The 23,901-nt window shown below is 41.7% G+C and overlaps 1 protein-coding gene across 4 annotated transcripts in view; it reads left to right on the forward strand.

The window, feature by feature from the left end:
* The window catches only part of ZNF536 (zinc finger protein 536), a 602,875-nt gene that overhangs the window by 386,518 nt on the left and 192,456 nt on the right, over positions 1-23,901 (forward strand). For all 4 annotated transcript variants that reach the window (XM_077451568.1, XM_077451544.1, XM_077451553.1 and 1 more), the window contains one exon: positions 20,747-22,915. In XM_077451568.1, coding sequence (XP_077307694.1) covers positions 20,749-22,915 — 2,167 coding nt within the window. In that variant the 5' untranslated portion in view covers positions 20,747-20,748. The remainder of the gene's footprint in view (positions 1-20,746; positions 22,916-23,901) is intronic.

Consider the following 23,901-nt stretch of genomic DNA (forward strand, 5'->3'; position numbering starts at 1 on the left):
AATAAACACAAAACATCTTTTTATCTGTCTCTAAGGGTGGCATTATGAGCACCACCTTAATGCCGCGTACACACGATCGGAATTCCGGCCAGAAAAAGACCGATGAGAGCTTTTCATCGGAAAATGCGACCGTGTGTACGCTCCATCGGAATTTAGCTTATCCGAATTCCCGCCAGCCAAAAATTGATAGCATGTTCTCAATTTTCCCGACGGAGAAAAACTTTCTATCGGAAATTCCGATTGTGTGTATGCAATTCCGACGCGCCAAAAATCACGCACGCTCAGATTCAGCTACGAGACAGCGGTTATTGGCTTCTGGCTATGAACTTCCTTATTCTAGTCCGGTCGTACGTCATCACGTTCGAATCCGTCGGACTTTGGTGTGATTGTGTGTGTCCAAGTCCGTCCACCGAAAGTCCGTCAGGAAGGCCGTCGGACCCCTAGTCTGCTGGAAAGTCCGGTTGTGTGTACGCGGCATAACACATTTTGTAGATGTTGGGGGTGGGGGGGGGGGTGGGGTGGTGATGTGCATATCACTTGTGATTTGGTGCAGTGGACTTCATAATATTCCATTATTGCTAACAACCACACTATATTTAAAATTCAAACCTTTGGGTGATTATCACAATGGTTTCCGTCTAAAAGTTGAGATCTGCCTGCCTCAAACAAACAAAAAAAAAACATGGCTCCTGATATTAAAATATTTTACAGTGAAGAACAGTGTTTGATGAATCTCTCACGGTGTGTCCATGCTGAGACCGGCATAAAAGGCTTTCCAGATCCGAAGGAGTAAAAAGCGTTTTTTTTTTGTAAATGTTTGTGTTGACGCATTTTGCTTGGCAAATGATGCCTGGGTCCCCTGAAATCCATCTATTTATTCCTGTGACACCTACTGCTGGGATTGAGCTGATCCACAACAGACTCTGTTTCAGTTAATCGTCGCCAAGAACAGCTCATGACTCAACCAGCAGATGTTTTGTTCTGTTTAGGTCAAAAGGAACTTACGGGGCCAGTTTAGCTCCTCTTCCAGGAGTCGTTGCGTTTCGGCAAAAAGGCAACAGGTTTCGGGGGGGCCGCTGACCCGAACCGGCAGGCTTGACGGACGCCATGAGGGATCCATCCTCCCTTTTGGTTTGTCGGAAGCTGCAGCCTGGAAGCCGTCCAATTTCCACACAACGGAATATCTGATTATGTGCTTGGATTTTTATATTGATTTTGTGCGCTCATTTGGAGATTTGTAGCTGGGCTCCTGCCTGTGACAGGTGCTCGGTGAAGGGAGTCTCGCTGGGTTCTCGTTTATGAATATTTAACAAATAAATTAGGCTTTGATCTGTGAGAAATGCAGGCGTTTAACATTAAGGCTCAGGTTAAAAAATAAAATAAAAAAAATATAGCAAAAATGTTATATAACGTTAAAATTAAAGCAAAGGAGGAATTACCAGACACAATGGCAAATACTGAAAGCCCTACATGTGGACATTAGCTATGGGCACCGAGGAGACGATAAAAGAATGTTTTATGAAAAAGGTTTTAGTAGACCAAAATTCATACCCTAAACCAGCATTTCTCAACCTTTTGAACACAGAGGAACCCTTGAAATAACCTTCTGGACTCAGAGAACGCCTGTAAAAAATTACTATATCTACAACTCATGATACATTAGGGGGATGGTCAGTGGGAAGAAGGTTCCTTACATATGTGGTCATTGGGAAGAATTACCACATTACAGATATCTAAAAAGAGCAGTGGTGTCAGTAGGAACTTATTTGAGAGGCAGACATTGCTCATTGCTCAAGGAACTCCTAGCAAACTCTGGAGGAACCCTAAGGTTACATGGAAACCTGGTTGGGAAACCGTGTCCTATACTGAAGCTTAAATACAGAGAAAAAATCCTTCATGATTCCCCAGTGATCTGCAATTTGAAGCCCGAGGGACAGTTGTGGCACTTTACTTGCCTTTGTCCTCCCCTTGAGGCACTATTCCTCCTACTGACACCAATGACGAGGCACCGTTGGTTTCACTGACACCAACAGTGGGACACTATTCCTCCCACTGATACCAATGATGGGGCACCATTCCTCCCACTGATACCAATGATGGAACACCATTCCTCCCACTGATACCAATGATGGAGCACCATTCCTCCCACTGATACCAATGATGGAACACCATTCCTCCCACTGATACCAATGATGGAGCACCATTCCTCCCACTGATACCAATGATGGAGCACCATTCCTCCCACTGATACCAATGATGGAGCACCATTCCTCCCACTGATACCAATGATGGAGCACCATTCCTCCCACTGATACCAATGATGGAGCATCATTCCTCCCACTGATACCAATGATGGAACACCATTCCTCCCACTGATACCAATGATGGAGCACCATTCCTCCCACTGATACCAATGATGGAGCACCATTCCTCCCACTGATACCAATGATGGAGCATCATTCCTCCCACTGATACCAATGATGGAGCACCATTCCTCCCACTGATACCAATGATGGAGCACCATTACTCCCACTGATACCAATGATGAAGCACCATTCCTTCCACTGATACCAATGATGGAACACCATTCCTCCCACTAATGCCAATGATGGAGTACCATTCCTCCCACTGATACCAATGATGGAGCACCATTCCTCCCACTAATGCCAATGATGGAGTACCATTCCTCCCACTGATACCAATGATGGAGCACCATTCCTCCCACTGATACCAATGATGGAGCACCATTCCTCCCACTGATACCAATGATGGAGCACCATTCCTCCCACTGATACCAATGATGGGGCACTATTCCTCCCACTGATACCAATGATGGGGCACCATTCCTTCCACTGATACCAATGATGGAGCACCATTCCTCCCACTGATACCAATGATGGAGCACCATTCCCCCCACTGATACCAATGATGGAGCACCATTCCTCCCACTGATACCAATGATGGAGCACCATTCCTCCCACTGATACCAATGATGGAGCGCCCTTCCTTCCACTGATACCAACGATGGAGCACCATTCCTCCCACTAATACCAATGATGGAGTACAATTCCTTCCACTGATACCAATGATGGAGCACCATTCCTCCCACTGATACCAATGATGGTGCACTTTTCCTGCCACTAATACCAATAATGGGGCATTATTCCTTCTCCTACTGACCACATTTAAAAAAAAAATCCCACTGACCACTAAGCCTGAGAATTAGCAGACACCCATCGATGCTGGGGTATTTTCTACTCCCATTGGCCAAAGTCTGAGAGGCGGCAAACTGGCCCTTTGTTTGGGAAGTTTCGAGACCCTTGCCCTAAGACAATTGTATACTCCCTGAATTGGTATTCTATAGTTTTATTTTTTATAAATAATATAAATAATATCCAGTTATACTTTTGGAATTTAGAAGCGCATAATCACTGTCTTTGTTCTTGTCCAAACCTAAGGTCGAGATCTGATTTATGATGGCGTGACATGTTGAGTGATAAGAAAGAGCCGTTAAGTAGACTCTCTACTTTTTTAGTTGAGGAGGAGCTACATTAAGGGGAGAGGTGTTCTAGACTGGTCCAGCTGGGAAAAGGCACCAGGCCAGGAGACACTAGGGAAATCCTATGACCAAGTTGGCCTGGGGACACCTGGGTTGGAGTCTGCCCAGGCTGAGTAAAGATGAGGCTGGCCTTCTCTTCTGTGCTAAGTCCTTCCAGAAGTTTTAAGATGCTGGCAGCACTCATATGTCTATTTCCCAAAGACAACTGGATATGACGTTGAGCACTTGCACTCAACTTCTTTAGTCGACCATGGCAAGGCTTGTTCTGAGTGGAACCTGTCCTGTTAAAGCGCTGTATTGGAGGAGATATATCTATCTCTATATCTATATATTTTTTGTGTATTTGTAAATAAATTACAGTTCAGTAAACTATATATGTATATAATACATCTAAAATAAATATAATTAATAATGTAATAATAAATATATATATATATATATATATATATATATATATATATATATATATATATATATATATATATATATATATAAATAAATATATATATATATATATATATATATATATATATATATATATATATATATATATATATATATATATATATATTTATATTTATTGTGTATGTGTAAATAAATTACATTTCAATAAAACTGGATAAATATAGATAAATAGCTGTAACATTTTTGCATCAACATTGTATTACGAAACACTTACTATGCCAGTGTAAGCATACACTTAATGTATAGTTTTGAATGTTTGGAGGAGGTCACATTTACTGTGCCCCTTAGTGTAATTAAAAAATATTTAAAAAAAAATATTTACAAAAGACCCCGCCCCAGAGGAGCTTACAGTGTCTTCCCTCCCTCCGCCCCCTGCACAGCCATACAGGCACATACACATGTGCGGTCAGACGCAATGCTGTATGTTTTATAAATTCTGGACTCCAGCAGGAAAACCCACACAACTTTAGAGAACCCAACGCTCCAAACAAATAGAAAACCTGACTTCGGCAATGGGACCCGTCCGCTCTGTCCTTCGCCTCAGACCAAAAGCTGGAGGATTGCTACATACAAATGACACAAATCATTGCTTCAGACACTTTTTGACGAAACACGTTAGCGTCAGCGTCCCTTTAACAAATACAGTTTTGTCTTCAGCTCTGCTACTTAGTAATCATTTAGGAAAGATTTTTTTTATTTATTTTTTCCTCTCTCTCTCCTCATTTTCTAACTTGCTTGATCAGCCGAAGTACTTCAACATATAATTTGTGTGTTTGATTTGTCTTAATTAGATTTATTTATAGGTTAACTGATCATTTCGTCAACTGTCGGAAATTAGTGATGACACTTAACTGTTTAGACTCCCTCCGCCCTCCCCCTTCTCCGGTGTAGAGCGGGGGACAGGGAAGAGCTACAGAAGCAGCTTTGCCAGCGCCGGTAAATTTAGCATTAGTAAATTCACTTCTAAGTCAGTGGGAATCTCATCTGATCTTCACTCGCTAAGGTCACATTTAGATGAAACAAACCATTTATTCTGACAGCTGTTGGGAAAAGGCCCACAGGGGCCATTCACTAAGTATTAAAGCAGGGGGGGTCTCAAACTGGCGGCCCTCCAGCTGTTTCCAAACTACAAGTCCCATCATGCCCCTGCCTGTGGGGTGTCATGTTTGTAACTGTCAGCCTTGCAATGCCTCCTGGGACTTGTAGTTCCGCAACAGCTGGAGGGCCGTCAGTTTGAGACCCCCTGTAGGGTACCTGTCATGGCAGTGCTGTGCTTACCCCAATCTGGAAACTATAACCTGACAGGTTCATCCAACTTTCCAACTAATCCAACCATAAACTTTCTATTGTGTACCACCTACTTCCGGGTGGAAGTAGGTGGTACACAATAGTAGTGGAATGCTAAGGGCCTGGCTGTTCTGCTGATCTTCTGGCTTCAATACTTTTCAAACCAATGGCCAAGAACAAAGAGTCCAGGTGAAAAATGTCAGAGAAAAGTCAGAATGCTTAACCTTGAATATGCTTGTAATTGAATCTGTTGAAACAGAACTAAAGGCAAATTTTTAATTTTTTTTATTTAGTATTTTTGTATTTTTTTAATAGAGCGGAGGTGGATTAGAACTCCTCCTCTTCTGGGGTCCCTCTATGGCTCTCCTGGCCCCTGTCTTAAGCCCTGGACCATTTGGCTGGCCAAAGACCAGAGCACTGCATCGCTTTAACTGACAATTGCGCGGTCGTGCGATGTGACTCCCAAACAAAATTTACGTCTCCCCCCCCCCCCCCCCCCACAAATAGAGCTTTCTTTTGGTGGTATTTAATCACCTCTGCGGTTTTTAATTTTTTTGCACTATAAACAAAAATAGAGCGACAATTTTGAAAAAAAAAAAAAAACGCATTATTTTTTACTTTTTGCTATAATAAATATCCCCCCAAAAAATATGTACAAAAAAAAATTTTTTTCCTCAGTTTAGGCCGATACGTATTCCTCTACATATTTTTGGTAAAAAAAAAAAAAATCACAATAAGCGTTTGTTGATTGGTTTGCGTAAAATAGTCTACAAAATAGGGGTTCATTTTATGGCATTTTTATTAATAATTTTTACTAGTAATGGCGGCAATCTGCATTTTTTTATCATGAATGTGACATTATGGCGGACACATCGGACAATTTTGACACATTTTTGGGACCATTGTCATTTATACAACGATCAGTGCTATAAAATTGCATTGATTACTTTGATATATATATATAGTTGTGCTCATAAGTTTACATACCCTAGCAGAATTTATGATTTCTTGGCCATTTTTCAGAGAATATGAATGATAACACAAAAACTTTTCTCTCACTCTTTGTTAGTGTTTGGCTGAAGCCATTTATTATCGATCGCCTGTGTTTACTCTTTTTAAATCATAATCACAACAGAAACTACCCAAATGACCCTGATCAAAAGTTTACATACCCCAGTTCTTAATCCCGTGTATTGCCCCCTTTAACATCAATGACAGCTTGAAGTCTTTTGTGGTATTTGTGGATGAGGCTCTTTATCTTCTCAGATGGTAAAGCTGCCCATTCCTCTTGGCACAAAGCCTCCAGTTCCTGTAAATTCTTGGGCTGTCTCACATGAACGGCACGTTTTGAGATCTCCCCAGATTGGCTCAATGATATTGAGGTCAGGAGACTGAGATGGCCACTCCAGAACCTTCACTTTATTCTGCTGTAGACAATGACAGGTGGACTTGGCCTTGTGTTTTGGATCATTGTTATGTTGGAAAGTCCAAGTACGTCCCATGCGTGGCCTCCTGGCTGATGAATGCAAATGTTCCTCCAATATTTTTTGATAACATATTCATGTTGCCAACAATTTTCACCAAATTTCATGTGCCTTTGTAGCTCACACATCCCCAAAACATCAGCAATCCACCTCCGTGTTTCACAGTAGGAATGGTGGACCTTTCGTCATAGGCCTTAATGACTCCTCTCCAAATTTAGCGTTTATGGTTGTGGCCAAAAATCTCAACTTTGGTCTCATCGCTCCAAATGTTTTTTTTTAGCAGAAGGTTTGAGGCTTGTCTCTGTGCTGTTTGGCGTATTGTAAGCGGGATACTTTGTGGCATTTGCATAGTAATGGCTTCTTCTGGCGACTCGACCATGCAGTCCATCTTTCTTCAAGTACCTCCTTATTGTGCATCTTAAAACAGCCGCATCACATGTTTTCAGAGAGTCCTGTATTTCACCTGAAGTTATTTGTATGTTTTTCTTTGCATCCCGAACATGTTTCCTGGCAGTTGTGGCTGAAATTTTAGTTGGTCTACCTGACCGTGGTTTGGTTTCAACAGAACCCCTCATTTTCCACTTCTTGATTAGAGTTTGAACACTGCTGATTGGCATTCTCAATTCCTTGGATATCTTTTTATATCCATTTCCTCTTTTATACAGTTCAGCTACCTTTTGCCGCAGATCCTTTGACAATTTTTTTGCTTCCCCCATGACTCAGAATCCAGAAATGTCAGTGCAGCACTGGATGAAAGATGCAAGGGTCTGTCAGGAGTCCAGAAACTCACTGACCTTTTATACACACAGTACTAATTACAAGCAAACAGATCACAGGTGGGGACAGTTACCTTTAATAGCCATTCAAACCCCTTTGTGTCGACGTGAAAAATGGCCAAGAAATCATAAATTCTGCCAGGGTATGTAAACTTATGAGCACGACTGTATATATATATATATATATATATATATATAGTTGCTTAGTTAGTAAGGTTGAATAAAGACACCAGTCCATCAAGTTCAACCTGAGTGAGTGTCTACAATTGTCCCAATCCCTGTACATTGCACACTCACATATATATATATATTATTAATACTATTATATTATTAATGATATTTATTTTAGATGTATTATATATATATATATATATATATATAGTTTATTGAATTGTAATTTATTTACACATACACAAAATATATAGATGATATATATATATATATAAATATATAGATGATATATATATATATATATATATATATATATATATATATATATATATATATATATATATATAAATGTAATTTATTCACACATGCACAAAAAAAAGATAAATATATATATATATATATATATATATATATATATATACAAATATACACACAGTGTATATACATACAGTATATACTACATGCATATACATTTGTACTGTATATATATTATGATTGCCAGCCCTACAGCTGGGTGTGTACATAATTACCATCCAGCCTATAAAGGACACAGCTTCACCTCTGTGCTATCAGTGATGTAATATGTTTGTAGACCCAAATGTCACCAGTGCTGATTGTACACGACGGGAAAAAATGTACTTGCTCAGCAAAGCCAGCTCTGGGCTAAAATGCGAGCGTGAAAAACGCGGTTTATTTTTATAATAATGTTTACAGCTGTTTAATGACCCTGAAAGGGTTCCATACGCCTGAGCGCTGCGTCTCCAAACAGGGGTGTATTACTCTTATAACAACCTCAGTTAAACAGTTACAGGAACAAAAATCGCGCCCATCTATCACACGGGGGGTTGCGGACACTATTAGCGTTTAATCACTTTTTTTTTTTTTACTAGCCTGCCTTTTCCTGAGTTTGTTTCTATGGGTGAAGCAATTGCTGGGGAGGCGTCCGGGGCTTTTGGAGAAAAATTGGGATAATCAGAGATTTCTTTTAAATAATCAGATATTTAGAGATCGTTGTAGAACTCTGGGGGCACGATGTTGCGATAAATATAATTACAGAGGAATGTTTTAACAATTAAAGATTATTAAAAAAAAAAAAATAATTACAGAAGGTGGAGATGATGTGTTTTTATATGGTTGGTCACTATATGTAATATGATCAGACCTTGCATGAGAGATGGTATCATGTGTATGTAATAGAAGCAGGTTTAGTCAATACAAATATGCAGATTGCAGAGTACTGTACCTACACCATATGAACAAACATTTCTGGACACCTAACCCTCACATCTACACTATATAGCCAAATGTATGTGGACAATTAACGATCATATCAGGCTACATGGCCATAGGTTCGTGGACATCTAACCCTCACATCTACGCTTCATGGCCAAAAGTTTGTGGACACCTAACCATCACATCTACACTATATAGCCAAATGTATGTGACAATTAACAATCACATCTAGGCTACATGGCCATAGATTCGTGGACATCTAACCCTCACATCTACGCTTCATGGCCAAAAGTTTGTGGACACCTAACCATCACATCTACACTATATAGCCAAATGTATGTGGACAATTAACGTTCACATCTAGGCTACATGGCCATAAGTTTGTGGACATCTAACCCTCACATCTATGCTTCATGGCCAAAAGTTTGTGGAAATCTGTCACATCTACATGGCCAAAAGTACGTGGACATCTGACCATCGCATCCACACTACATGGCCAAATGTATGTGGACACTTAACCATCACATCTAGGCTAGCATTTGTGGCCAAAAGTATGTGGACATCTGACCATCACATTCCTTCCTTAACAAATAATGCCACAAAGCTTCTAATCCACTCCCTGGTCACCTCTTGCCTCGACTACTGCAACTCCCATCTCATTGGCTCACCTTCAAATGGGCTATCCCCCTTCAGTTCATCATGAATGCTGCTATCAGACTCATCCACTTTGCCAACCGTTCAGTCTGCTACTCCTCCCTGCCAATCCCTCCATTGGCATCCACTCACCCAACAAATTCAATTCAAGATACTAACAATAACTTACAAAGCCATCCACAATCTGGCCCCCCAGCTACATCACTAACCAGGTCTCAAAATACCAACCAAATTGTTCTCTTCATTCCTCCCAAGACCTCCTGCTCTCTAGCTCGCTTGCCACCTCATCCAACGATCTCCTCCAGGACTTCTCCCAAGCCCTTCCCATCCTCTGGAACACCCTACCCCAAACTATCCGACTATCTCCTACTTTGTCCACTTTCAGACAATCCCTAAAAACTCTTCAGAGAAGCCTATCTTGCCCCCACCTTACAAATGTAAAATGTTTTTCTCCATCATGACATGCCCCACAGTTATTACCTCTTGTATCTCTTGACCTTCCCTCTTAGATTGTAAGCTCTAAGAAGGAGGGCCCTCTGATTCCTCCTGTATTAAAGTGTATTATAGTTGTACTGTCTACCCTCAAGTTGTAAAGCGCTGCGTAAACTTTTGGTGCTATATAAATTATATAAATTCAGTAAATTAATAATAATAATAATCAGATCCACACAATATGGGCAAAAGTATGTGGACATCTGACCATCACATCCACACTATATGGGCAGAAGTATGTGGGCATCTGACCATCATATCCGACACCCATACTGTCTTTATAATCCATGGTCCTTGTTGAATGAAAGGGGATTAGTGAGTTGAATGTACCACTGACTTGTTATTAGAATATTTCGATTTTTTTATAGACGTGGCAATCTCGTCCTTCACACTTGTCCTTTGGATCATTCGGGGGGCCATTTAGAGATACCCTGTTTGTTAGAGAGCTGCCTCCCAAAATTGGTAATTGGGTCAGATCATAGGAAGCAAAGAAAGGAAAGGAAGGAAGGAAAGAAGGGAAGAAAGAAAGTAGGAAAGGGGGGAGGGGAAGGAAGGGAAAGGAAGAAAGGAGGAATGAGGGGGGAGGATGGAAGGAAAGGAAGGAAGGAATGGAAGAAAGAAAGGAGGAAAGAGGGGGGAGGAAGGAAGGAAAGGAAGAAAGAAAAGAGGAAATGTGGGGGGGGGGGGGGGGATGAAGGAAAGAATGGAAGGGAAAGAAAGAAAGAAAGGAGTAAAAAGGTGGAGGAAGGAAGAAAGTCACATATACACTTTATGGCCAAAAGTTTGTGGACATCTGACTATCATATCTGGAACCCATACAGTACTGTGTTTATAATCCACGGTCATTGTTGTTATTGTGTAGTAATTCATTCTATCACCACTGGCAAAAGGCCTGATGAAGGGGGATTGGTAAACCACTGAAACACGTTGAATGTACCTCCTGACTTGTTATTAGGATTATTCGATTTTTTATAGACTTCTGGCACACTCGTCCTTCACACTTCTGTTGGATCATTCTAATTGAGCTGCCTCTCAAAACTAGTAATTGTGTCAGATCACAGGAAGGAAGAAAGTAAAGGAAAGAAGGAAGGAGGGAGGGAAAGGAAAGGGAAGGAAAAAGGAAAGAGGAAAGGAAGAAAGAAAGAAAGAAAGGAAAAGGGAAATAAAGGAAGGGAAAAGGCAAAGTAAAGGAATGGAAGGAAAGAAGGAAGGAAGAAGAAAAGGAAAAAAATGGGAGGGAAAAAGGAAAGAGGAAAGGAAGAAAGGAATGGAAGGAAAGAATGAAAAGGAAAAGAAAGGAAGGGAAGGAAAGAAGGAAGGAAGAAGAAAAGGAAAGGAAAGGAAAGAGGAAAGGAAGAAAGGAAAGGAATGGATGGAAAGACTGAAGAGGAAAAGGAAAAGAAGGAAGGAAGGAAGAAGAAAAAGGAAAGGAAGGGAAAAGGAAAGGAAAGAGGAAAGGAAAGAGGAAAGGAAGAAAAGAAAGGAATAGAAGGAAAGAATGAAGAGGAAAAGGAAAAGAAAGGAAGGGAAAGGGAAAGGAATGGAATGGAAGAAAAGAAGGAAGGAAGGAAGGCAGGAAGGAAGAAGAAAAGGAAAAGAAAGGAAGGGAAAATGAGAGGAAAGGAAAGCAAAGAGGAAAGGAAGAAAGGAAAGTAGTGGAAGGAAAGAAGGAAGGAAGGATGATAGGAAGGAAGAAGGAAAGGAAGGTTAAAGGAAAGGAAAGAGGAAAGGAAGAAAGGAATGGAAGGAAAGAATGAAAAGGAAAAGAAAGGAAGGGAAGGAAAGAAGGAAGGAAGAAGAAAAGGAAAGGAAAGGAAAGAGGAAAGGAAGAAAGGAAAGGAATGGATGGAAAGACTGAAGAGGAAAAGGAAAAGAAGGAAGGAAGGAAGAAGAAAAAGGAAAGGAAGGGAAAAGGAAAGGAAAGAGGAAAGGAAAGAGGAAAGGAAGAAAAGAAAGGAATAGAAGGAAAGAATGAAGAGGAAAAGGAAAAGAAAGGAAGGGAAAAGGAAAGGAATGGAATGGAAGAAAAGAAGGAAGGAAGGAAGGCAGGAAGGAAGAAGAAAAGGAAAAGAAAGGAAGGGAAAATGAGAGGAAAGGAAAGCAAAGAGGAAAGGAAGAAAGGAAAGTAGTGGAAGGAAAGAAGGAAGGAAGGAAGATAGGAAGGAAGAAGGAAAGGAAGGTTAAAGGAAAGGAAAGAGGAAAGGAAGAAAGGAAAGGAATAGAAGGAAAGAATGAAGAGGAAAAAGGAAAAGAAAGGAAGGGAAAAGGAAAGAGGAAAGACAGGAAAGGAATTTGTAAATATTGCTTCCATCAAAGCCTAATCACACAGGCGACTGAACCGGGTCATTTGTTCGATGTCTAGGCAGTTTAATTCTGTTGTGGATTTGCAGGCTTGTTAGCCCCCCCGTTGCCTTTTTTTTAGATATATGAAAAGAAACTTTGTATTTTTGTCCTTAAACCCAAAATCTGTAATCCGTAAACACTTGGAAGGTCTTAAAATTCTTTGTGGGAGCGCTGTGGTCACTGTACCACCCCTTACGTCGCACAATCATTAACTCCGACCGTCTCCGCTCCCTCACTCCAGCCTCTTCCCACTTATCGGAGGTTTTAATAACAATTTGCATTTCAGCGCGCCGATGTGCCCGTTCCCCCCCATAAAGTGCGCTTTTGCTTTTTTATTAATATTTTGAGGGTTAAATCCTAATCTTGAAGGTTCTGCAGATCTGCTAGTCCGTCTCCTTAAAATTTAATATACCTCGTTAATGCTTACTTGCAAACACTGAAGGATTTTTACGATTATAATCATGTGTTACAGCACCTAGTACTGTTTCTAAGCTGCATACTAATCAGCTTAATGAGATATTACTGCACTTTTTGTTGACTAAGGCAAAATCCTTTTTATTGTTGGGAAGCTTGTCCTTTTATTTTTATTCAAAACATTATCATGTTTTATTGTATGCCAGAGACAGTCTCCGAGCTCTGCAAATAACATGAAAAGTTTTATATTTCATTTTGTATATTAACTGCTGGAAGTGTGCATTAGCCGTCCAATATGGACGCTTCGTTCTGCAGGAAAGTCCCGTTTTTTGTTTTTTTTTGGTAGCCATCGGCTGTCCTGACTTTCGAAGGACAGTTTTAATTCTCAAATCACCCAATGGGGAGCTTTTTGTGTACAGTTGTAGAACACCTAAAGCCCTAGCGCCTGACCTGTGGTTGCTGGCCGCATCTGGCCCTTTGGTACTTATTGTGTGTCCTATGGGTCCCCTACAGACGCTATTCTGTGTTTTCCTTTTCTAGAGGCTTACCCCAATAAAGGATTCATATTCATTACACTGAGCTGTAGTAGGTTTGGTTATTTCTTTCACACTATCTTACTTTCTCTTTTTTATTTTCATCTGATCTTTTACATTGGATCAAGATCTATTGCCGAGACAGATATTAAATGTGGCACATGAAATGTTTAGGGGGGCTGTAGGGAGCATTGATTTGTAAAGAGGTTGAACGCTAGCAGTCTCATGTAATGCGTCTCCAGCCTATGACTGTCTCATAAGCCACAATTATCTAGCAACAATCCCTGTTGCCTGTCTGCAGTCTGTGACCATCACTTGCAGTATGCCCATAGTCTTTGACCATGCCCTGTTGCACATCTGCACTCTCTCACCATCTCCTGTTGGCTTTTCTATAGCCTCTGACCATCTCTTGTAGCAAGCTCATAGTCTTTGACCATCTCATCTTGCATGTCTGTAGTCTCTGACCATCTCTTGTAGCATGCTCATAGTCTTTGGCCATCTCCTGTTGCCGGTCTGAAGTCTCTGACCACCATTTGCAGCATGCATACAGTTTTTAACCATTTACTCTTACATGTCTGTAGCTTCTGACCATCTCTTGTAGCAAGGTCATAGTCTTTGACCATCTCATCTTGCATGTCTGTAGTCTCTGACCATCTCTTGTAGCATGCTCATAGTCTTTGGCCATCTCCTGTTGCCGGTCTGCAGTCTCTGACCATCATTTGCAGCATGCATACAGTTTTTAACCATTTACTCTTACATGTCTGTAGCTTCTGACCATCTCTTGTAGCAAGGTCATAGTCTTTGACCATCTCATCTTGCATGTCTGTAGCCTCTGACCATCTCTTGTTGCATGCTCATAGTCTTTGACCATCTCCTGCTGCATGTCTGCAGTCTCTGACCACCATTTGCAGCATGCATAGTCTTTAACCATCTACTCTTACATGTCGGCAGTCTCTGACCATCTCTTGTAGCTTCCCAATAGCCTTTGACCATCTCCAGATGCATGTCTGTAGCCTCTGACCATCTCGTGTAGCGTGCTCAAAGTCTTTGACCATCTAGTCTTGCATGTCTGTAGCCTCTGACCATCATTTGTATCATGAACATAGTCTTTGACCAGCTACTGTATTGTTTCATGTCTGCAGTCCCTGACTATCTCTTGTAGCAAGCACATCATCTTTTACCATCTCATCTTGAGTGTCTGCATTCTCTGACCATCATTATTAGCATGCATGTAGTCTTTAGCCATCTATTGTTTCATGTCTTCAGTCTTTGACCATCTCTTGTAGAATGCTCATAGTCTTTGGCCATCTCCTGTTGCATGTCTGGGGTCTCTGACAACCATTTGCAACATGCATACAGTTTTTAACTATCTACTCTTACATGTCTGAAATCCCTGGCCATCTCTTGTAGCATCCTGATAGCCTTTGACCATCTCCTGCTGCATGTCTGCAGTCTCTGACCACCATTTGCAGCATGCATAGTCTTTAACCATCTACTCTTACATGTCTGCAGTCTCTGACCATCTCCTGTAGCCTCCTAATAGCCTTCAACCATCTCCAGATGCATGTCTGTAGCCTCTGACCATCATTTGTATCGTGCACATAGTCTTTGACCAGCTACTGTATTGTTTCATGTCTGCAGTCTCTGACCATCTCTTGTAGCAAGCACATAGTCTTTGACCATCTCATCTTGAGTGTCTGCAGTCTCTGACCATCTCTTGTAGCATCCCAATAGCCTTCAAGCATCTCCAGATGCATGTCTATAGCCTCTGGCCATTTCTTGTAGCATATCAATAGTCTTCGACCATCTCCAGTTGCACGTCTGTAATCTCTGATAGCTTTCTGTAGCTTGGAATCAGGGCCGGGACAAGGGGTGGGCAGGAGGGGGGGGAGTTGCCCTGGGTGCAATAGTTTACTGCAGGGATAGGGGCTTCCTGACACTAACCCTAAGGGAAGCGGGGGGGGGCACAGTTTGACATCTTTGCCCTGGGCACTGAATGAACTTGTCCTGACACTGCTTGGAATGAACCTAAATATTATGTGTGGCCCTTTGTTGATGTCAGGGGCCTCAAAATATCAACATCAGTATTATTGCTATCTGTGTCTCCATTAAATTAGAAGTATGGGAAATAAAACACATTTATACTCACCTAGGTGGATGCAGCATCTGTGCCTCACTGCCTCTAAGACAGAGAACCAATCGATCAAAGACTGCCTATTGTTTAGTTCCCGGTCTACAGTGAGTTTCGAGTCAACAACTCTCTGCTCTGCCCCTTCCAGTGCTCACTGGAGCGCCGGGCTGCGGAGGGGCGGGATCGGCTAAACCAGCTGCCGATCCAGGCATCTGGGTGGATCCCGACATTAAAGTCAGGAACCCTCCAGTGCCTGGACTGGCTGAGTGCAGATCAAAATAGACTCCTGTGACCCGCAGGAGAAGTAGGGCCAAAAGAGCTTTTGGCCCTACTTCTCCTTTAAGGGGATTCAACTTCATTGCCTATCCTGGTGACCATTGAGAGCAGACCCAAATTTTGACCACCAGATCTCAAATTCTTGTCACCAGAACAGCAATAGAGGGAAAACCTTCCAATTGAGACATCAACACAAAAACAGCAGATAGGGGTTTTAACCCTTCCTTACTTAAAATATACTTTAGCCATTTAAAACATTTTAAATTTTCCAATATTTAAAATTTTTTTGATTTAATATTAGTAATGTTTTGTTTGTTTTTTTAAATGTGAACCCTAGCTGAATGTCATTTAGTTTGCTAAAGCAAGAGTATTCTAAACAACTAAATATTTTTCATAATGTTTTTTAATTTTTATTTTTTTTTACTTTTTTTCATCCTACTTTTCTATGTTATCATTGCCGATCATCTCCGGCCTCTTTTAGCCCCTTCTTTTCTGCAGGCACTTGTTTCAGGACATACTGCTTGATACTGATAACAATGGATCATGCCTGTGCAATGTGTGCCTATGCTGTACCGGGGGTGCACGTGACAGGGTGACAATGCTAGAGCACAATTGGGAAGACCGTTGTCACCCTATAACAGGAAATGACTGGAATTTTTTTATTATATATATATATATATATATATATATATATATATATATATATATATATATATATATATATATATATGAAAATTCTTAATAAACATATGATTCAAATAAATAAATAATAAAAAAAAAAAAAAATATATATATATATATATATATATATATATATAAAAATAAAAAGAAAGAAATAATTAAAAAAAAAATAAAAAATATATATATATATATATCTAAAGAAAAAAAAAATATATATATATATATTTTTCTTTATGTATATATATATATATATATATATATATATATATATATATATATATATATATAAAAGAAAAAATATATATATATCTATATTTTTTCTTTATAAAAAATGTAGATATATATATATATATATATATATATATATATAGATATATATATATGTTTTTTTTCTTTTTTTTCTATATATATATATATATATAAATTTTAAAAAAAATTATAAAATTATATATATACTGTATATATATTTTTTTCATTTTTTTTTTTTTTAATCATATGTTTATTAAGAATTTTCATTCAAGAAATATAAAAGTATTACAAACACAAGTCATGTATTGGCAGGATCTCCCAGGTATTATTTTCACGAACGCTACAGATTTTAAAAACAACTTCTGAAATTACATGAACACATGTAGAGCTTATGGGCTGCTGCGACTTTTGTGTTTCGGTCTACATCTGCTATAACGATTATAACACTTTTTTATTTTTATTTCTCAAGAAAGTTTATTCTACCTTCTAAATAGCAAACCGCAAATGTCTCTGTACTCTCCTGTCCTCATGGACACCTCGCAGAACCCGATAATTAACATCCGTTAGAAGTTTGTGATATTATGAAAGGGCAATAACGCACGGAAAGCCATCCCTTTATTTATCTATTTTTTTAACTGAGTTTTATGTACAAATGCTACAGAAATCAATAATCTTGCAAGAACTAACAATAAACTTGCAATAAAAAAACCTGAAAATATCATTTTTAATAAACTCATTTGACAAATATAGAACTACACTATATTGCCAAAAGTATTGGGACACCTGCCTTTACACACACATGAACTTTAGTGGCATCCCAGTCTTAGTCCGTAGGGTTCAATATTGAGTTGGCTCCGCCCTCTGCAGCTTTAACAGCTTCAACTCTTCTGGGAAGGCCGTCCACAAGGTTTAGGAGATGTGTCTATGGGAATGTTTGACCATTCTTCCAGAAGCGCATTTGTGAGGTCAGGCACTTATGATGGATTAGAAGGCCTGGCTCACAGTCTAATTCATCCCAAAGTTGTTCTATCGGGTTGAGGTCAGGACTCTGTACAGGCTAGTCAAGTTCCTCCACCCCAAACTTGCTCATCCATGTCTTTATGGACCTTGCTCTGTGCACTGGTGCGCAGTTTCAATAAAATTGAAAAATAAAAATAAAAAAAAATAAACTATGTCCAAGCCAAAAAATAAATAAATCTCAAAACATCTCTTTAATGCATTTCCCCCATTTTTGTCTTATAAAAAAAGCTGCAAGTGCAGAAAAAATTCTGCTGTTCTGCCAGAAATCCAGTGGACTCCTAACGTCCCTCTGACAATGTTGTCACCACTGCACTGGAATCCCCAACAGAGTTCTCTGTCCTGCCCATTTCTCTTTTGCTGGACTACAGAACTTCCCCCTTCTAATTTCTATAAAATAAGAGGGGGGGTGGTCCTGTAATCCAGCAGGGGAGAACTCATAGAGGTCTGATAACACTTCTTGGGATACCAGTTCAGAAAGGGACAATGTAAAATGGTGAACCTCCTGAGCAGAGACACAGACATCAATAAAAACTAAAACATAGTTTCCAACCTTCCCATGCACTGTCCAAAAAGGAAAAATATATATATATTGGATACACTTTAAGGGGGTCTTAATTATAATTGTGTCCACCCAAGAGTCCCACAACTTTTGCCCAGGATTCACCTATTTTTCCAATTGAGGCTGGGTTCACACTGCAGCGATGCGGGAACGCCACGAATCCGCGGCGGGTTCCCGCATCGCATACCTCCCGGCGGCAGTTCACACTGCCCTATGCGAACTGCTGGGAGTGTCAGTGAAATGTTAATGACACCCCCAGATCCGTCCGCATATCGCAGTGCGATCTGCAAACTCGGACAGGAATCGGATCGCATGGTGTGAACACCCATGCGATCCGATTCTACTGCGGACCAAAAAAAGGGTCCTGTGCGAGTTTGGGGCGGGTGCGATGCGAATTCAGCCATACTATCTGTATGGCTGAACTCGCATCGCACAGAGATTGGATGTGATTTGCACTGCAGTGCGGTGCGAATCACATCCGGTTCTCGTAGCCGCAGCAGTGTGAACCCAGCCTGAATCCTGTTTGAAAAATCTTAGAATCTTGTAAATCTAACCAAAATCTATCCAAAAAGGAAATAAAAATTGCTTTAGATTTAAAGCGGGAGTCCGCCGGGACTCCGCGTTTTTTTTTTTTTTTTTAAAGCCAGCAGCTACAAATACAGCAGCTGCTGACTTTTAAAATAGTGACACTTACCTGTCCAGCGCGCCCGCGATGTCGGCACCCGAAGCCGATCTCTAGATCGTCACTCGGGTGCTGCCGCCGCCATCTTGGGTATGGGAATCAGGAAATGGAGCCTTTCGGCTTCATTTCCCGGTTCCCTACTGCGCATGCGCGAGTCGCGCTGCGCAATAAGGATAGACCCGCTGCCTCTGGGATCTGTGTGTTTCCCAGCAGGCAGCGGGGCACTTGCGGAAGGGGGCGGGCACTTGCGGAAAGGGGCGTAATCTACGCCCCTTTCAGCAGAGAGCTATCACGGAAGTGGGTGCAGTTACCTGGATTATCCAGGTAACTGCACCCCCCTCCCCCCTGAAAGGTGCCAATTGTGGCGCCGGAGGGGGGGAGGATTCCGATGAGCGGAAGGTCCATTTTAGGGTGGACCTCCGCTTTAAAAAATGTTTTTAGCCAAAAATCACAAAACTTCCACCCAGGATTCAAAAGTTTAGAAAATTTGAATAGAAAAACATGGGAATTTCGGGTGAACATTTATAAATAGACCCCTAATCGTTCTTAAGCAATATTCAATTTTGGGGTGGGATTTTAGCAGAAAACCCCGCAGCACTCTTGTTGGGGGGTCTTCCCCTTATTACTTCCCCTTATTACTTAAGGCTCGGTTCACACAGGGGCAACACGACTTTTGGAGGCAACTTGGACGTGACTTGACGTGATGTGACTTGACGCGACTTGGCGCGACTTGACGCGACTTGGACACGACTTCACAACACTACTTTAAGTCGCCCCAGGCCAGGCGACTTGCCGTGGCCAATCAGAGAATGAGCTCTCAGGGGGGGAACTCCTTTTGAGAGCTGATAATTCTCTGAGAGTCGCCTCTGTATATATGGAGATCCGACTTGGAGGCGACCTCCATTGAAATCAATGGGTACCGGTCGCCTACAAGTCGGATAGAAGTAGTACAGGAACCTTTTCTGAAGTCGGAGCGACTTCAGTAGTGTGCATTAAGACGGCTCTCATTCACTTACATTGCTTTTTAAATGTTGTCCGACCTGAGGCGACTAGGGGCGACCTGAAGTCGGATCGGAGTTGCCCCTGTGTGAACGGACCCTTAGGGCCGGTTCACACTGCGACGCGAGGCGAGGCGACACGGCTCGCCTCGCCTCGCTCCCGCAAGTCGCCCCCATTCAGTACAATGGAACCGTTCTGAGAGGAGCGACTCGAGTCGCTCCGACTCAGAAAAAAGGTTCCTGTACTACTTCGGGGCGACTTCGGGGGCGACTTGCATTGACTTCTATGCAGAAGTCCTCTGCAAGTCGCCGCTGAGCTCCCCGCAAGTCGCGGCGAGGTAAGTCGGAGACGCCTCGCCGCGGCTCGCTGTGTGAACCGGCCCTTACTGCCAAGCCCTGAATCTTCATTGTCAACATCTAAAATGAGCTCTCCTTAAATTCCTATAACAATTCCACTAAAGAGTGTAGAATACGGGAATGTTACCCGCTGTCTAGTGGATTCTGTGGACAGCTCATTTTAGGTGGCACCAAAATTTTAGATGAAAAGTTGTGCTGAACATGAGAGAAGAGCTCTTCACTGGTGTCCCTATGTTTGCAAAATTCTACAGCTTTAATATAAAAATCCTTTTTTTTTTTTTTTTAGGGATTCTTCTGTAGTACTTTTTTCTCTTTTATTTTTTATTTTTTTTTAAGTTTAGTCACCTTATTATAATGATCTCTTTGCTTTTGCTGTTTGCAGGGATGGAGGAAGCTAGTTTGTGCCTTGGAGTTTCATCAGCTGTGCCTGACGTCGATACTCACCTCAACAACTCTTTGCTGAATGGCCAGTATTCAATGAGTCAGAAGCTACACCAGATCACGTCCCAGCTCAGCCATGCCTTCCCAGAGCTGCAGAACCGCCAGAAATCTGAAGACAAGACCGTGACGCCCATAGATGAGAAAAGTCATGTGTCAATGACGAATCAACCCATCAACAATCAGATGGCTTTATTGGCCAACCAACTCAGTCGAGAAGTTGATAGCGGTCTCAACGGAAGAGTTGACTTGCAGCAGTTTCTCAATGGACAGAACCTTGGGATCATGTCCCAGATGAGTGACATTGAGGACGACGCTAGGAAGAACAGGAAGTACCCGTGTCCACTTTGCGGCAAGCGTTTCCGATTTAATAGCATATTGTCACTTCACATGCGTACTCACACTGGGGAAAAGCCTTTTAAGTGCCCCTATTGTGACCACCGGGCAGCCCAGAAGGGCAACTTGAAGATCCACCTACGCACTCACAAACTTGGAAATCTTGGCAAAGGCCGAGGGCGAGTCAGAGAAGAAAACCGGCTTTTGCATGAGCTGGAGGAAAGAGCAATATTACGGGACAAACAGATGAAAAGCAGCCTTCTTCAGCCCCGACTTGACGTGAAACCGCAACAACAGCACTTACAGCAACCCCCCTTACCCAACTGTCACGTATCATTGCCAGCGAATCACAGCACTTCTGACATTTCCAGCAAAGTGCCATCTCCGAAACCCGCGGTTGTTCAAGAGGAGGCAGTTGCTCCCACCACGGGATTCAGATGCACGTTCTGCAAAGGTAAATTTAAAAAACGTGAGGAACTGGATAGGCATATCCGAATATTGCACAAGCCTTATAAGTGCACTCTTTGTGATTTTGCTGCCTCTCAGGAGGAAGATTTGATTAGTCACGTAGAGAAGGCCCATATCACAGCAGAGTCCGTTCAAGGCCAAGGCTCCAGCAGCAATGGAGAGCAGCCAGCCAATGAATTCCGCTGCGAAGTTTGTGGTCAGGTCTTTAGCCAAGCTTGGTTCTTGAAGGGCCACATGAGGAAGCACAAGGATTCATTTGAGCATTGCTGCCAGATATGTGGAAGGCGCTTTAAAGAGCCTTGGTTTTTGAAAAACCACATGAAGGTCCACCTAAACAAATTGTCTGTCAAGAACAAATCCCCCACCGAAGCAGAGGTTCCAGGCTCCATTAATAGCATTTCGCAGGAGACTCACACCAATCTTTACTCCAGATATATATCCTGCTTACAAAGTGGCTTTATGCCTGCCGATAAAGCAAATTTGAGTGAACATGGCCATGTTTATAACAAATCTGAATTGAAAGAGAAGGAAGTCATTGGTAAACTGCTGTCACCAATCACGGGCTTGGCTCATAACATGTCTGAAAGTGATAGGCATTCTTTGCTTGGCTCCCTCAACTTGGTGCCTCCTCTAAAATCCAGTTGCATAGAACGGTTGCAGGCTGCAGCCAAGGCAGCTGAGATGGATCCAGTCAACAGCTACCAAGCTTGGCAACTTATGGCAAGAGGAATGGCGATGGAGCACAGCTTCTTGTCTAAAGAACAGCAGATACAACGCAACCATGAAGACAGTTTAGCCGGTCCCGGGGTTCTGTTTGATAAAGAAAAGAGAGAGTACGTTATTGTCGGACCAGATGGCTCCAAGCAGAAAATGCCAACTGATTTTGTTCACAGTTCCAAAATGTGTAATCAGAGAGATGTGCCATCTAAGCTTGACCTCCTTGAAAGTACGAGAGATTTCTTGTCCCATGGCCTAAACAAGGGGCTAGAATACAGCCTGCAAGGCCATGCAGCAGTGAATGATAAACCAACTGAATGTCCAGATTGTGGTAGGGTCTTTAGAACCTACCACCAAGTAGTGGTGCACTCGAGAGTCCACAAACGAGACAGGAAGGCAGAAGAAGAGGCGCTTCACATGAGCCTGGAGGAGCGGCGAGGATCGGGGAGCGACCAGGAATCTCAGTCTATGAGCCGATCCACAACACCGGGGTCTTCAAACATCACGGAAGAGAGTGGAAACGGTGGTGCCCTGTCCCAAGCTGGAAGTGCGCAGGAAGACAGTCCTCATCCATCATCCCCTTCATCTTCAGGTATGAATATATCTCTGTAATGATATAGATTTATATGTACAGGTTGGAGGTCAACCCTAATTATGTACAGTTTTCTCGTTGGGGGCTTATCTTCTGGTTGGCCCGGGGCTCATTTCTCTCTTTTTTTCGAATAGACCAGGAAACTGGTGCTTTGCCCATGCAGGTAAAAGCAACAGGTTGGCTTTAATTACCCTTCCCTTGAAGCATGCACTTACCTTTTCCTTATATGTACAGGTTAGAGGTCAACCCTAATTATGTATAGTTCTATCGTTGGGAGCTTATCTTCTGTTTGGTCTGGGGGCACATTACTCTTTGTTTTTAGTAGACCAGGAAACTGGTGCTTTGCCCATGCAGGTCAAAGCAAAAGGTTGGCTTTAATTCCCCTTTCCCAGAAGTATGAACTTACCTTCCCCACCCCGAGCCCCTTATTCGTTGTTTAGTCAGCTTCCAGGCGCAAAAAAGATACCCAATACATCAGGATAAGGATGAAAATGTGACTCCCTCACCATCCTCTTGTGACCATACTGGTCCTTGGCCATTGACCCGACTATATTACATGGGGAAACAGTCCTCAGCCCTGTTTAAGCTCCAACTAGACTGAATCACATGCTAAAGATGGCTTCCTTTTCTTGCTCCCTGCTACCTCATTGGAAGGGTTGTATGTGTTCTTTTGGGGAACAGATGGATATTATAATATATTACTATATTTGCTGCTGTTAAAAAGAAGAGGGAGGGATGTGTCTCTGGGGCAAATGGGTGATATTAAAATATATCTGCTGTTTTTTTCCTGCATGGGCAAATCATGGGTTCAATTTAAACCCTTAAAAATGTCAGTTCCTTGTGCTTTTTTTTCTGAGTAATAAAAAAAAAATGTATTGATTAACAAATCCCAGCTACAGTTAACAAATAAAAGTCAGACAGTCAACACAGCTCTGTCTTATATACAAAAATGTATATCAACCTGAAAATATATATTTTCTTTTCAT

Source organism: Lithobates pipiens, unplaced genomic scaffold (genome assembly GCF_037356315.1).
Source record: "Lithobates pipiens isolate NorthernLeopardFrog02 unplaced genomic scaffold, aLitPip1_a1.2 Scaffold_10, whole genome shotgun sequence".
NCBI lineage: Eukaryota > Metazoa > Chordata > Amphibia > Anura > Ranidae > Lithobates > Lithobates pipiens.